The following is a 15,294-nucleotide window of genomic DNA, read 5'->3' on the forward strand; positions in this document are numbered from 1 at the left end:
AGTTACAGTTGACACTTATATTTTATATTAGTGTCAGGTGTACAGCATAGTAGTTAGATATTTATATAATGTACAAAGTGATCCCCCCATAAGTGTACTACCACCTGACATTATATACAGATATTACAACATTACTAAATTCCCTATGCTGTACGTTAATCCCTGTGTTTGTTTTAACTACCAATCTGCACTTATTTTTTAAAATATTTTTTATTGATTTCAGAGAGGAAGAGAGAGGGAGAGAGAGATAGAAACATCAACGATGAGATAGAATCATTGATTGGCTGCCTCCTGCATGCGCCCTACTGGGGATCGAGCCTGCAACCAGGGCATGTGCCCTTGACCAGAATCGAACCTGGGACCTTTCAGTCCGCAGGCTGAAGTTCTATCCACTGAGCCAAACCAGTTAGGGCCCAATCTGTACTTCTTAATCCTTCACCTTTTTCACCCAGTCCCCAGCCTCCCTCCCATCTGGCAGCCACCAGTTTGTCCTCTGTATCTAGGAATCTGTTTCTTTTGGGAACAAAATATTTTCAAGGGTGTTCACTTATTTATAGTTGGTATTCTAATAACAAGGCACTCTAATGTACTAAAATCAGCTTCCTAAGGAAATGTGTATAGTTAGTAGATAAGCCTTCGTTGAAATTACGTTGTTGTATTTGTTGGAAAGTAAGGCATGTATACGAAATGCAGGCTTTCCTCTGATGGCCACACCTGGTTTGCGTAGGGGCACTGAGTGTGAGGAACACGTACTCTCCTCAGTAGAGACCAAAGTCAGTGTTTAGCACAGGGGGACCCACGGCAGACAGAGCCCACATTTGCTCCCCTGCATACGCCCCACTGCACACACAGACACACCTGCTCTCATACTGAACCAATGACATCAGCACCCACCACACCTAGGCTGGTCGTCATGTTCATAAGGTATCTCATTTCCATGCAGTAACCCTATGAAAGAGACACAAGTGCCCCATTATACAGATGGGGAAACTGAGGACCAGCAAGGTCAGGAACTTACCCAAGGAAAGCTGTGGTCATAAATAGGAGAAGCAAAACAGGTAGCCCTATCTTTCTGACTCCAAAGCCTTTCCATGTGGTGTCCTGTTTGGCTTAATGCATGGGAGTGTTTCTTGAAATGGATCTGAAAGCGTCCTCATCTCATTGGCCGTTTCTGCTCTAGACCAAGCACACCCCCACCTGTTTCCAGACTTGAACAGTCAGGTCTCTTCATGAAGCACATTCGCTTTGCACCTCCCTGTTTACAATGGGCAGCCGGGGGTGACCTCAGTAATGAGGAGAAGGGGCTCCCTGCTCTCTATTCACCTTCCCCACTTGTAACCTAACAGATGGCGCTTTCATAGCGTCCTTCATCCATAGTGGGCACCTGGGGCGGGAAACTCTGTGCCTCCGGGAGAGGTAACACGGTGATACTGTCAACACGATGTCAATCGCCTCCCAGCCTTTGCCGTGAGCAGGACCAAAAGGGGTGAGGACGGTGGGCGCCTGGACAGGGGAGACTGTACTGACTGCAGTTTTTTGGGGGGACCCTGTCAGGCCCCTTTAAAAACCTACCAGCCCTCTGAGGATAACACAAGCGCGAGGAGGAAGACGTGGACCGGAGCATGTTGTATGTGAGGGAACTGAGATGATCTCTGTGTGTGGGTTTTGAGATGGTCCTGACGGGCTCTTCCAGCAGGTCCCCTCCATCCCAGCAGGCTTTCCTCCAGGCGTCCCCGAACTGACCTGTGCCCACTCCGTTCACAGTATGTCAACCCAGCCTTCGAAAGGATGATGGGCTACCACAAGAACGAGCTGCTCGGGAGAGAACTCGCGGAGCTGCCCAAAAGCGATAAGAACCGGGCAGACCTCCTCGACACCATCAACACGTGCATCAGGAAGGGCAAGGTGGGTGACACACAACCCGCACACGCCTCCCCAACACACTCGCCTCTACTGTGGGTTTTTATGTCACATCGTAAAGATTGGCTTCTTTCGTGATGTTATAATTAAATGAAACATGTTTATGTTTGCAAAATGAGTTAATTTTGGATATCCAACAAATCTGGGGCTTATGATGATGCTACAGAATCTGGCAGTTTTGTCTAAGGAAACATCATCGTTTGCATGAATATGCCCCACCTGTCATTCCTGGAATATCATTCCCACCTCTGCGCCGATCCCGCCCATAGAGCTGATATGTGTCAGCTTATCCAGTGTTTGGGGGACTAGATGTATTTAGTGTCAGTGTTCACACATAGGCCCAGTTGTCCTTTTCCTGTTCTCTATCACCCCAGTTCATAGAGAGATGGCTTCCGTCTCCCTGCTGCACCCATTGGTCCCCGTAGACGAGGGCAGTGGTGCAAACGCAGCAGCATCTTCCCTGGAGCCCTCCCCCCGGGCGCGTTGCTGTCCCAGCCAGAACGGCCTCGCATTTTCTCCTGAGCACTCAGGGTGCTTTCTCACGTGTTATTGCTTTCATCTTGCTTTCTCGGATCTGAAGAAGTTAGATGAGCATTGTTTTCATTTCATGGGGGGCCGTTGTACAAACATAAAGTAGTTTGGATTATATATGATGCCCAGAATTGATGTTTTAAAAATTGGGGCAGAGAGAATGAGAAAGAAGCAGGACATTGGCAAGTCATCCAGAATACCCGCCAGAAAACTGCTCCATGGTGGCCCGATGTGTGTGCCGGTGAGCCACCTGTGGTGGGGTGGGGGGAGGGGGGGGGCAGGAAAAGGCTGCAGAGAAAAGGCCCAGCTTCCGAGGTAACCACTCCTCCCAGAAATCGCAGAGGTGCCACAGGTCGACCCTTGAGGTCACCAGGTTCTTCATCCCAACCAGTTCCCCAAGGTCCAAAGACAGCAGGATCTCCACACCCCCGTTTGCCTCTTCCATGGAAACTGCCAGGAGCCAGACTAACCCAGAGAAGTCGTGGCTGGAGGCCCCATAGATAGTGGACAGGTGCAGGGCTTCATGGCCACATCCTCCGCTTTCTCACATGGGCACAGTAGTTAGAATCTCCCAGCTTCAGTTTGCCCATCTGTCAATGAAGGATAATTTCAGACTCGGGTTGTTGGGACGATTTTGAGGAAGACCTCGGAAAAATCCCTTGACCTGGTGTCACTACACCCGTAGGGCTGAGCAGGAGCTCCTCCCACAGGTCAGGTGTCCTGGGGCCCAGGAGGGCAGCCTGGTGGTGGCCGCGTTGGTCCTATTGTGTTCATGCCTTGTGACCACGCGCCTTACACAGGCAGCATCGCTTCGGGAGCGAGAATGGAGTGGTGTTCTGTGGAATGTACTGAAAGCGCGTGGGAATCAGTGGCTCAGTTGGATAAGACGCCCTGTAGGAGCACTGCTGGCCTCCACAGAAGGACTTTAAGAGCTCTCTTTCTCCATGTAGGAGTGGCAAGGGGTTTACTACGCCAAGCGGAAGTCCGGGGACAGCATCCAACAGCACGTGAAGATCACCCCAGTGATTGGCCAAGGAGGGTGAGCGCAAACTCTTGAACTCTTTCAGTTGAGGGCCACGTGGGCATATTGAACTGCAGGGTAAGCGTTAGACCCACAAGCACAGGAGGGCTGGGCTGTACATAGGTATGCCAAGGCCACCTCCATGCATCTGGTAGCAACCCCCAGACATGGCTCTCTGTCTTCTCCTGCTTATGGTCTTTATGGAGCATCACCCAGTAGCCCCTCCACCTGAGCATCTGTGGTTCCCTCTGCCCACTGCCCTCTGAGGGAGCTCGGTGCTAGGCTGTCCACCTTCACATCAACAGCAAAACCCCTGGGAGCGGGCTGCTCTCCCTGGGGCACCGGCCTGGGCTGGCTTTCTCCGGCCGGCTTAGGGCTGCTCCAACTCAGGATAAAGGCCTGGGGGTCATGGTTTCAGAGAGAAAGATGTGTCTGATCCAAAGCTGAGGTTGATCTGATTCCATTTAATCTCAGATTACCAGAGAAGCCTTATCACTGTGGAGAGAGAAGGCGAATACGCGATTCCTTTCCTCCCCCCAGTTGAATTCTGTGAGTTTACGAAGCCAAACTGGCTCCCCCACCAGCATGTCCCTGAGGAGCTTTTAGAAGCCAGCCTGGAGGTTGCACCAGCTTCAGAGTCTAAGGGACGTGCACCGTTGTGTGAAGTTTGGGGAAAAGGAAAGGTGGCAGTTATGGTGCCGATAAGAGAGAGGCGAGTCCTGCTTGTGCCCCTCTGACTGCCCCAGCCCCTTGCAGCTTGTTGTGCGACTAGACAACGACAGTCTATAAAGTCAGCAAAGTGTCACCAGGTTGTCTCCCCTCCAATTTCCTGGGTTAGTTTCAAAAGTGCTCCCCTCAGTTCAGAGACCACCACCTTGTGCTTCCTGCCATCGTGCGTCAGTGTGGGCGGTGGGGTGACGGGCAGTCCGTGGCCGCCCCTGACCGCAGAGAGAGGCCCCCGGGCGATCCCCTGAGCCCACGGCCCTCTGTGACCCTCCCAGCAGCCCCTGTTGTTACCATCATCCTGATGCCCTCTTTCAGAAAATTGAAGCTAACATCCACTTTGTGTGTGTGTGACCGGAATTATTAGGTAACCAAGGCCGAGGAGACATGCCACTGCTTGGAAATGTCTGTCAGAATGAGGTTTTCTGATCTTTCTGATTTTACAGATAAGAAAGAGACGTTCTTTTGTCCAGGCAGTGTCATTCCGACCCCCCACCCCCACCCCCCACCCCATTGTAGGCAGTGAACTGTCAGAGGAAATTCTTATTAAAAGTAGGGAGATATTTTTACCTCTTCCTGTTTTATGACATTCATTACAGGATAACCAGCATTTTCTATGCTCTCCTCAGAGTTCTCCAGAGAAAACTAAACCAGAGAGAGAGAGACAGTGACAGAGACAGAGACAAAGAGAGACAGAGACAGGGAGAGAGGAGAGGAGTCTCACTGCTGTAAAATCTAACACAGCCCTCTGGGATTCCTGGCTTCACTCTCTGTAGAAAATCTACCCTGAGCTGAAGTCTGTGCAGGGCTGAGGCACCTGTGGTCTTCTCCTGGTCTGTTCCATGGTAATGAGCAAGACCGCAGGCTGTTGTGGGATTCTGTCCATGACCTTGAAGTAAGAGGATTTTTCTCTGCCCAAAAAATGCCATTGTTATGATGACCATGCTGTGCAGGAATATGGAATTAAATATAAAAATAGCTGCCCTGAAATTTGATCATTGTCCAAATGAGTCTTTTGCTTTCTATATAAGCTATAAAAGTATTAGCGTCAGCAGAATAAAGCCAATTTTTTCTGGAGTGGCATTTCATTCTATCACGGCAGATACGGAGGAGCCAAGCTTCAGGAGTCAGTCACAAAATGAAATGCTCATTCGGAAAATGTCTCGGAGCCAGCGGTGATTAAAAGGGAAGCCCCGTTTCGGAAGGCGTGTGTGGGCTGTGTGTGAAAATGCATTTTCTGTAGACTGGGTTTTGTTTGAATTGTACATCTGCCCTAGAATAGACCCTGGAGTTTTGCTTTAAAAAGTTTCTGTTGATGTTTTCCTTTGCTGATTTGTTGAATCATCTTATATCTGACTCACTAATAACTAATTATTTATGTTATTAGGAAAATTAGGCATTTTGTCTCCCTCAAGAAACTGTGTTGTACCACTGACAATAATAAGCAGGTACGGTACCCAGCTTGCTTCATTTGCTCTGTCAGCTTGACCACGCATTACATTCTCACCACTGCTCTCTGCTTGTCTTTCTCCATTTCTTATTGTCATTGCCAATTAAGAAGGTTTTGGGGAAAATTAGGCTCCTTTGGCAGATAGTAAAAAAATATTCCCCTGCAAGCCTGTGCTACCGTCTTAGTGATGCACATCAGTTAGGATTAACACTTGGCTGTGCAACTCGAGTCTAATACCTTTTGTGAAGGCAAAAAATTCTTCCTCCAAGTAAAGACTGTTCTGTTTTTCTATCTTAATTTCTTAAGCAAATAAAAAGTATCTCTGCGTTTGAACATTTCACCCCTACAAGTTTATATCAAAAACAAGAATCATTCCAAGTTAGTACTGTGATTTTTTTTTAAAAACCATTACATCATGCAGAACAATCCATTTGAGTGTTCTTCTGCAGTAAAAGAATTTTAATCAGTTGCTTTTTTAAGAACCTTCCTTTGTAGAGACCTTTATCATAGAGGACAACATTGGTATTTTTTTCTTTTTGATTTATGCTTCTAATCCTGGATTATGTGTATTTTCACTTCATGCTTTAAAGTTTGTTGATTGAAAAATACTCAACAATCACTCATTATCTACTTTTGAAAACATACAATGTAGCCTTTGACATAGATGAGGACTTTAAAAGGAGGGACCATATAGCTAAAGGAAATGAAGGACTTCGGGGCATAATCCATTTTAGTGGGACGTGTTGGGGGCTTGTCAAATGTGGGATCAGAAGGTGAAGCCTGGCCAGGCAAAGAAGTAAAGTGGGGACCCCAGGATCCAAAGATGCCTGGGCTCCTCCTAGTGAGGAGGGGGTTCCCCAAAGGGAAGTGGGGCTGAGCAAGGAGCCTGTGCAGGGCTGTCAGTTGGAGACCGGCTCCCTGAAGGTCCCCGTGGACATTTAAGTAGATTGCGGAATGATCGCCTCGTTAGCGATTTTCACCACGTGTAGTTACAAGTTTTATTCTGTGATGAGAATTTTAAATACCTACTCTCGAAGTTTGTACCTTCTGATCTTCACCCATTTCATCCGCCACCCACCTCTGGAAACCACCAATCTATTCTCTGTATCTATGAGTTCAGTTTTTTATTTTTTTTATTTATTTTTTATTTTATTTTTTTTTTTTATTTTTTTTAAAAATATATTTTATTGATTTTTTACAGAGAGGAAGGGAGAGAGATAGAGAGCTAGAAATATCGATGAGAGAGAAACATCGATCAGCCGCCTCCTGCACATCTCCTACTGGGGATGTGCCCGCAACCCAGGTACATGCCCTTGACCGGAATCGAACCTGGGACCCTTCAGTCCACAGGCCGACGCTCTATCCGTTGAGCCAAACCGGTTTCGGCTTATTTTTTTTTTTTAGATTCCACATGTAAGTTATATGATACTTGTCTTTCTGTGACTCATTTCACTTACTCCTCAATGTCCATCCATGTTGTTGCAAGTGGCAAGATTTCCTTCTATGTTATGGCAAAATAATATTTATTATGTGTACAGGTCCTTGAGTAATGTTGTTTTGTTCAACGTTGTTTCATGATAATGTTGCTGAGATACCACAGGAGCTTAGCTGCTGTGTCTCTCAATTAGCCGATGGTAAAATTTGTTTTGTTAGATGTTCCCCTTAAAGCTGCAGAACCTATCAGCAATGTTAAGTGAGGACTCGCTGTGTATGTGTGGGTGTGTATGCACATATATATACTACATTTTCTTTAGCCATCTGTTGGAGGACACTTGGGTTATTTCTGTGTCTTTGATATTGTAAGTCATGCTGCGATGAACATTTACCGTTTCCTTTGGATAAATCCCCAGCAGTGGAATTGCTGGATCATATCGTAGTTCTATTTTTAACTTTTTGAGGAACTCCCTATTGTTTCCCGTAGTGGCTGAACCAACTTACATTCTTACCAACAGCTACCGTTTCCCCACATCCTCGCCAGCACTTGTTATCTCTTGTCCTTTTGACAAGAAGTGTCTTAGTAGCCATTCTAACGGGTATGAGTTGGTATCTCGTAGTTTTCATTTGCATTTTCCTGATGATCAGTGGTGTGGAACACCTTTTCATATACCGGTTGGCCATTTGTATGTGTTTGAGGAAAAATGTCTAATGTTTTTTCACCTCTGGTTAGGAATGCACGTATGTGGCGGGGGGGGGGGGGGCTGCTTTAATTTATACATAAGTTTTTCACTGTGCAGGTGGTGGCACTTCTAACCCCTTTGTTGCTCAAGGGTCAGCTGTATTCAGATCCTCTGGCCATTGTTTAATCAGATTTTTGGGGCTTTATTTTTGCTATTGAGTTTTATGAGTTTTTTTTACATACTTTGTCTATTAACCCTTTACCAGATAAACGATTTGAAAAATTCTTCCCCATGTGGTAGTAATTTTCTTTTCATTTTGTTGATGGTTTCCTTTGCTGTGCAGAGGCTCTTTAGTTTGGTGTAGTCCCATTTATTTGTTTTTGCTTTTGTCTGTGATTTGGGTATCACATTAAAAAAATCATCACCGAGACCAACGTAAAGGAGTTTCTGTTCTGTGTTTTCTTCTATGAGTTTTATAGTTTCAGGTCTTATGCTCAAGTCTTTAATCCATTGGAGTTGACTTTGTGTACGGTTAAGATAGTGGTCCAGTTTCATTCTTTTGCATGTGGCTGACCAATTTTCCCAACATGATTTATTAAAGAGACTACTTTTCTCCATTGCATATTCTTGGCTCCTTTGTCGTAAGTTAATTGATCATATATATGTGGGTTTACTTATGGGCACTCTATTCTGTCCATTGATTTCTGTGTTTTTATGCCAATACCATACTGTTTTGATTCTATAGTTTTGTAATATAGCTTGAAATCGGGAAGGATGATGCCTCCAGTGTTGTTCTTCTTCTTCAAGATTCATTTGGCTATTCTAGTAAAGTATTCTAGAATAGCCAAAGTAATCATGTGCTTTTTCATAAAATTTAGTGCAACATAAAATGCCTTCTTAGGCACTAAGAATTTTATCTGGAACCAGGAAATTTTCACAAAGTCACGCAAAGAGGCAAGGCCTTGGAGACCTCTGGGAAAAGGAAGGGAATTAACTTTCATAGGAAAAAAAAAATCCTCTCAACAGCAAAGTTTAGACATCCCAGGAGGAGGAATGGGATCATGTGGGAGGTGACCCAGGAAGAGGGAGAAGCACGGGAAATCGTGGCTGCTCTTTACAGACAAACTACTGAAGCCAAGCCCCGCACACCCACCTGCCTGGCGGTGAAGCTGCGCTACAGAATGTCCCTGCCAGAAAGGGCCAAGTACAATTCATGTCAGCAGCCAAGCACAGCTTCCCCACCAGCCGAGCCCTCTCCTCCTCCCTCCTCTCTTTCTCACCTGATGAATGGGCCGCCCAGGCTCCCTGCAGTTTCATGTGCCCAAATTCTCCAGGCCTTCATGGTCCCGCCAAGAAACATCTCCATCCTCAAGCCCCAAAGTACCTGCTTTGCTGTGCATCATTCCCACCATCATCATGGCTATTTGGGTGCCTGACTGCCCTCTCTTTCCCTGTGGGGTCCCTGGGATGTGCTTGTTTTGTTTGCACATGCTGCCTGGCACATAGTAGGCCCTCAGACTGTTGGTTAGCTTGAGTGGAATTGCATGTCCTCCTGCCACCTGTAAGCTCCCTGCTTCACAGGGAAAGCAGGCAAGCCCGTAGCACAGGACTCAGGGTGCAGCATCGAGGGACCACCTCTTATTTTCTGAGGCTCTAAATAGAAACGTCATTACTCCATGAATTAGCCGCTGTTCTGAGAACAGTGGAAACACAGAGCCCAGATGCCCTGAGCCGTTGACGTCACCTAATGGTGCTGCACAGGCCTAGAGGGACACTTAGGTTTTCTCTCCGGCTGGCCGCAGGGTCTCTCCTCCTCACAGAAGGAGGCCGAAGGGAATGGTGGTGGGGCTGTGACGGGCAGGGCTCCCCAGAGGCTGGAGCAGCCTGTCTGCGGGCGGTTCTGGGGACACTGCTTTCTGGGGTGTAGCCCTGACGTCAAAACGTATCCATGGGTTTGCACTGTACGAGGACTGACATTGTAAGCCAGGCTGCTGTCTGCTTGTCGGCAGCACAGACTTCTTTTCCCACGTGGACCCTGCAGCTCTCCGCCAAGAGGCTGGAAATGCTCGGTGAGGGTTGCCTGCTGTAAACATCATCTCCCCCCTTTGCCACACACACACTTTCTCCCCAAATAGATACTGAAAACCTGTACTGTGCTGCCACCAGGGACACAGAGTCTCTGTCCGAGGAGCCACGGGGGCCACAGACAGGTCAACAGGGTACATTTCCAGAGCACAGCGTGGGAGGTGCGAACCGAGCGCTGGGCCCACGGAGAGGAGCCAGGCTGTTTTAGGGGTGGTCTAGGACAGGGGGCCACAAACTGCAGCCTTCAGGCCAAAGGCAGCCTGTTTTGTAAATAAAGTTTTATTGGAACACAACTACACTCCCTTGTTATGAAGCACTGTGGCTACATAACTAGTTACAGCAGAGACGGTATGGCCTGCATAGCCTAACATAGTTACTGCCTGGACCTTTACAGAACACGCTAGCTGACCCCATTTCTAGGGGAAATCTTTCTCTCCTCACTTTTGTAGGCCAGGGACAGTCTCTGCCTTCCCACCTTCGCCTCCAAGCCGTGGCCATGGGAATACAGGGAGCACAGCACTCGGGAAGCCAGTGGCCAGTGGTGGGCGAGGAGCCGGGAGCACATGGAAGCCAGAGGCAAGAAGACAGGGCTGCAGTGGGGATGTGGATTGGATCACCTGGTCCCCGGCTCATGGAGGGACGGCCACGGGCATGGAGAAGCCTCAGGGAGGCTCAGGTTTTCATGTCCAGTGAGAGGCAGTTGTTTTCGTGTGAAGTCAGGGGGCATGGCCCACCCAGAGAGCAGCCCCAGGAGAGATGCCCGTTCCCGGGGTGAGAGCAGCGGAAGGTCGGCGGCCATCTCGGAGGGAGCTTCCGCCGCCTGGCTGCTCAGGGTCTAGGACAGTGATGGCGAACCTTTTGAGCTCGGCGTGTCAGCATTTTGAAAAACCCTAACTTAACTCTGGTGCTGTGTCACATATAGAAATTTTTTGATATTTGCAACCATAGTAAAACAAAGACTTATATTTTTGATATTTATTTTATATATTTAAATGCCATTTAACAAAGAAAAATCAACAAAAAATCAACGCGTGTCACAGGTTCACCATCACTGGTCTAGGACGAAGGCTGATGGAGAGCAGCGTGAGACCCATCTGACCTGCATTTTGCACAAGGCTTTCCAGGGCTTGAAAACGGAGCATCCTGCCTTTGGCATTCCATGGGCCACCATGTCACCTCGTTTCATGACGGGAAGGTTGTCTCAACCATGGGGAACATGGGCAGGGCATAGTCTCCGAGTGAAGAGTAGCTATTTAACTTGAGTCGCCCTGGCTTGATGGAAAAACTGTGTCTTCCACTGCAGGCTGACACCAGCCTGGGGACGGACATTTGGGAGTCACTGATTCAAAAGCGCTTTGACATACACACCTTGTTTGGAAATGGTAGAGGCCGAAATGGGGGCTGCATTGGCCAAGTGCAATGATGGAATTTTGCTTGGAGATGAACTTTTGGGGGTTCATTCATTTCTTGTTTTAGAGTAAGCTCTTTAATGTTGAAATTGCTGTGAAGATTGGGAAAAATAGCTTTACTACAATAATAATGCACAAGACCGAGCTTGTCAGAAGTGTGTACAAGATACGCAGGGTACAGAGTCTGGGGAGTAAGAAGGCAAAGAGGACAGGTCTTCAGCTTTGTGAAGACTTCCTGCAGGGAAGAAGGGATGGGGCCTTGAAGGCAAAAGCACTAGACTGTTTTAAGGGGTCAGATTAGACTCAGTATAAGGAAGAATTATTAGAATTGGCCAAAGTTGGTAGCCTTAGTAGGTAATGAGTTGATCACCAAGGGAGGTAACCAAACAGAAGTAGATTGAACCCTTGGTAGGAAAAGCTGTTTAGGAAAGTTACTCATTGGCCAGATGTTAGACTACATACGTGATTCTCTAAATGTGGTTCCCTGGAGCCGCTCCCTACCAACGAGGTGACGGTAACACTTCCTATCTGCATCACCCATTGGACCACTAATCTTACATGTTTTAGGTCAGTTCTCACCTTGTCCCTGTCCCACTGTGTGTGCCCAGTAGACATCAGGAAATTATTTTGAAAACTAATTTTGACTCTCTAACACAATAGCCCTTGGAAGCTGTAGGAAATCAGAGATGCAGCTCTGTCTAGCCCCAGATTATTATTATTTTTTTATTTGTTTATTTTTATTTTTTCCGCTAAAAGTATTACAAAGGGTATAACATAAGTGTCCTTTTTTCCCCCCCGCCCTTGACAAACCCCTGCCCTCCCTTACCCCCCAGTGTCTTATGTCCATTAGTTATGCTTATATGGATGCATACAAGACCTTCGGTTGATCTCTTACTCCCCTCCCTCCTGTCCCCCAACCCTCCCTGGCCTTCCCACTGCAGTTTGACAATCAGTTTGAGGCAGCTCTGCCTCTGTATCTATTATTGTTCAAAAGTTTGTAATGGTCTTTATTATCCATGAATGAGTGAGATCATGTGGTATTTTTCCTTCATTGACTGGCTTGTTTCACTTAGCATAATGCTCTCCAGTTCCATCCATGCTGTTGCAAATGGTAAGAGTTCCTTCTTTTTAACAGCAGCATAGTATTCCATCGTGTAGATGTACCACAGTTTTCTAATCCATTCATCTACTGATGGGCACTTAGGCTGTTTCCAGATCTTAGCTATGGTGAATTGTGCTGCTATGAACATAGGGGTGCATATATCCTTTCTGATTGGTGTTTCTGGTTTCTTGGGATATATTCCTAGAAGTGGGATCACAGGGTCAAATGGGAGTTCCATTTCCAATTTTTTGAGGAAACTCCATACTGTCTTCCATAGTGGCTGCACCAGTCGGCTTCCCACCAGCAGTGCACAAGTGTTCCTTTTTCTCCACATCCTCTCCAGCACTTGTCGTTTGTTGATTTGTTGTTGATGGCCATTCTGACAGGTGTGAGATGGTACCTCATTGTTGTTTTGATTTGCATCTCTCGGATGATTAGTGACTTTGAGCATGTTTTCATATGTCTCTTGGCTTTCTGAATGTCCTCTTTTGAAAGGTGTCTATTTAGATCCTTTGCCCATTTTTTGATTGGATTGTTTATCTTCTTTTTGTTAAGTTGTATGAGTTCCCTATAAATTTTGGAGATTAAGCCCTTATCAGATATGACGTTGGCAAATATGTTTTCCCACGAGGTGGGTTTTCTTGTTGTTTTGTTGATGGTTTCTTTTGCTGTGCAGAAGCTTTTTATTTTGATGTAGTCCCATTTGTTCATTTTCTCTTTAGTTTCAACTGCCCTAGGAGCTGTATCAGTGAAGAAATTGCTTTGGCATATGTCTGAGATTTTGTTGCCTTTGTATTCTTCTAGAATTTTTATGGTTTCCTGTCGTACATTTAAGTCCTTTATCCATTTTGAGTTTATTCTTGTGTATGGTGTAAGTTGGTGGTCTAGTTTCATTTTCTTGCATATATCTGTCCAATTTTCCCAACACCATTTATTGAAGAGACTATCTTGGCTCCATTGTATGTTCATGCCTCCTTTGTCAAAAATTAATTGAGCATATTGGTTCGGGCTAATTTCTGGACTCTCTATTCTATTCCACTGATCTATATGTCTGTTCTTGTGCCAGTACCAGGCAGTTTTGAGAACAGTGGCTTTGTAATACAGCTTGATATCTGGCATTGAGATCCCACCTACTTTGTTTTTTCTCAGGATCGCTGCAGCTATTCGGGGTCTTTTTTTATTCCAGATGAATTTTTGGAGAGTTCGTTCTAGATCTTTGAAGAAGGCCATTGGTATTTTAATGGGAAGTGCGTTGAATTTATAGATTGCTTTGGGTAGTATGGACATTTTAATGATGTTGATTCTACCAATCCAAGAACATGGTATGTTCTTCCATCTCTTTATGTCTTCCTCTATCTCTTTTTTCAACGTCCTGTAGTTTTCTGAGTAGAGGTCTTTTACCTCTTTAGTTAAGTTTATTCCTAGGTATCTTAATTTTTTTGGTGCGATGGTAAATGGGATTGTTTTTATAATCTCTCTGAAAGTTCACTATTGGTGTATAGAAATGCCTCGGATTTCTTGGGAGCCCCAGATTATTATTACAGAGTTTTGATATGTATATAGCCAGTATATATCTCGGGTGCTGCTATGAAGAATATTTGCTGTATTCTCCCAAGGCACACGTCCAAGTGTGACTCCTTGAAAGGAAGGTGGAGAAAAAGGAGCCTGCAATTGAAAGCATGACCTCTGTGACCCCAAGAGTGGCTGTTCACATTCAGAAATGTATTTTATGTGACCGATATACTACCATGACACTGGGCTTGTACATATGTCCTCTACTCACAGTGGGTGCCCCAAATATTTGTTGACATATTTGGTAAAGCCACTAAATAAACAAAATTTTTCCATTTAGCTTTAGTACATATTTGCACAAAGCTATTTAAAGAGAGGCCTCTGATATTGCATAACCACATTTTTCTTGAGAAACCACATTTAAACAGCCAAACCCTGAGCTCGTGCGCCTGGAGCACCTGCTGCATGTCTGAAAGCACAGACAAGTAGGAGCTCTGAGCAGGGGCGGGGACGGGCAGGGACGCTGAGAATTCATGATAGGATTCTGTGGGAATGTTGGCCCACTTGATGTTTGTCTCATAATTCCCTTAAGCTATCAACTCTTTTACATTCTTTTTCTGTTTCTTCTCCGAATGGATGAATGCCACTTTCCTGTCTTCACATTTGCTGATCCATTATTCTGCTTCGTCTAGTCTGCTGTTGAACCCCTCTGCTGACTTATTTGGCTTAGTCATGGTATTTTTCCGCTCCGTGATTTCTCTTTGGTACTTTTTTAACGTTCTCTCTTGGTTGAAAGTCTCACTTTGCGCATCATTTCCTGACCTCAGTGAGCATGTTCATGACCGTTATTTTGAACTCCTTGTCAGATAAGTCACTTATCTTCATTTAATTACAGTCATTTTTTGAGGTTTTATCTTGGTTTATTTGGAATATATTCCTTGTTTCTTATTTTTTCTTGACTCACCTTGTTGGTTTCTGTGCATTAGATAAAAGAGCCGCCTGTCCCATTCTCGAGGGTGTGGTCTCCATTAGGGGATGAACCCTATTTCCCACCCTGCCCTAGCTCTTGGGCGCTCTGGTGCCTTGGAGGTTGTCCAAGCGGATGACTTTGTTCTTAGTGGTCTCCAATATATGAAGGTGTGCCAGGACCTGTAGGTGGCCCAATGGGGAGGTCTTAGTCAGAACTGAGATGCAGGCTGATTGGAAGCCATTCCCTTAGGCAACAGCTTTAAAAGGATGCAGGTAACCTCTTTAGGCTAAGAGTAGGAAATGCGTGTTGCTGTCTGCTGCCCTGGTGGGGTAGCCTTTCAGTAACTGTTTGTTACAATCCTGTGTGACCTGTGAACATGAGCTCCACTGGGCACCAGGGCCGGTGATCAAGGGGTCTTCCCTGCGTGGCAGCCACAGTAACCAAGGTGCCATAT

The 15,294-nt window shown here is 46.0% G+C and overlaps 1 protein-coding gene across 4 annotated transcripts in view; it reads left to right on the forward strand.

The window, feature by feature from the left end:
- PDE8B (phosphodiesterase 8B) overlaps window positions 1-15,294 on the forward strand; it is a 193,837-nt gene that overhangs the window by 133,130 nt on the left and 45,413 nt on the right. For all 4 annotated transcript variants that reach the window (XM_070412222.1, XM_070412223.1, XM_070412220.1 and 1 more), the window contains exons 8-10: window positions 1,765-1,905; window positions 3,402-3,490; window positions 5,583-5,643. In XM_070412222.1, coding sequence (XP_070268323.1) covers window positions 1,765-1,905; window positions 3,402-3,490; window positions 5,583-5,643 — 291 coding nt within the window. The remainder of the gene's footprint in view (window positions 1-1,764; window positions 1,906-3,401; window positions 3,491-5,582; window positions 5,644-15,294) is intronic.

This window comes from Myotis yumanensis, unplaced genomic scaffold (genome assembly GCF_028538775.1).
Source record: "Myotis yumanensis isolate MYYU_CA2020_CCGP unplaced genomic scaffold, mMyoYum1.0.hap1 SCAF_4, whole genome shotgun sequence".
NCBI lineage: Eukaryota > Metazoa > Chordata > Mammalia > Chiroptera > Vespertilionidae > Myotis > Myotis yumanensis.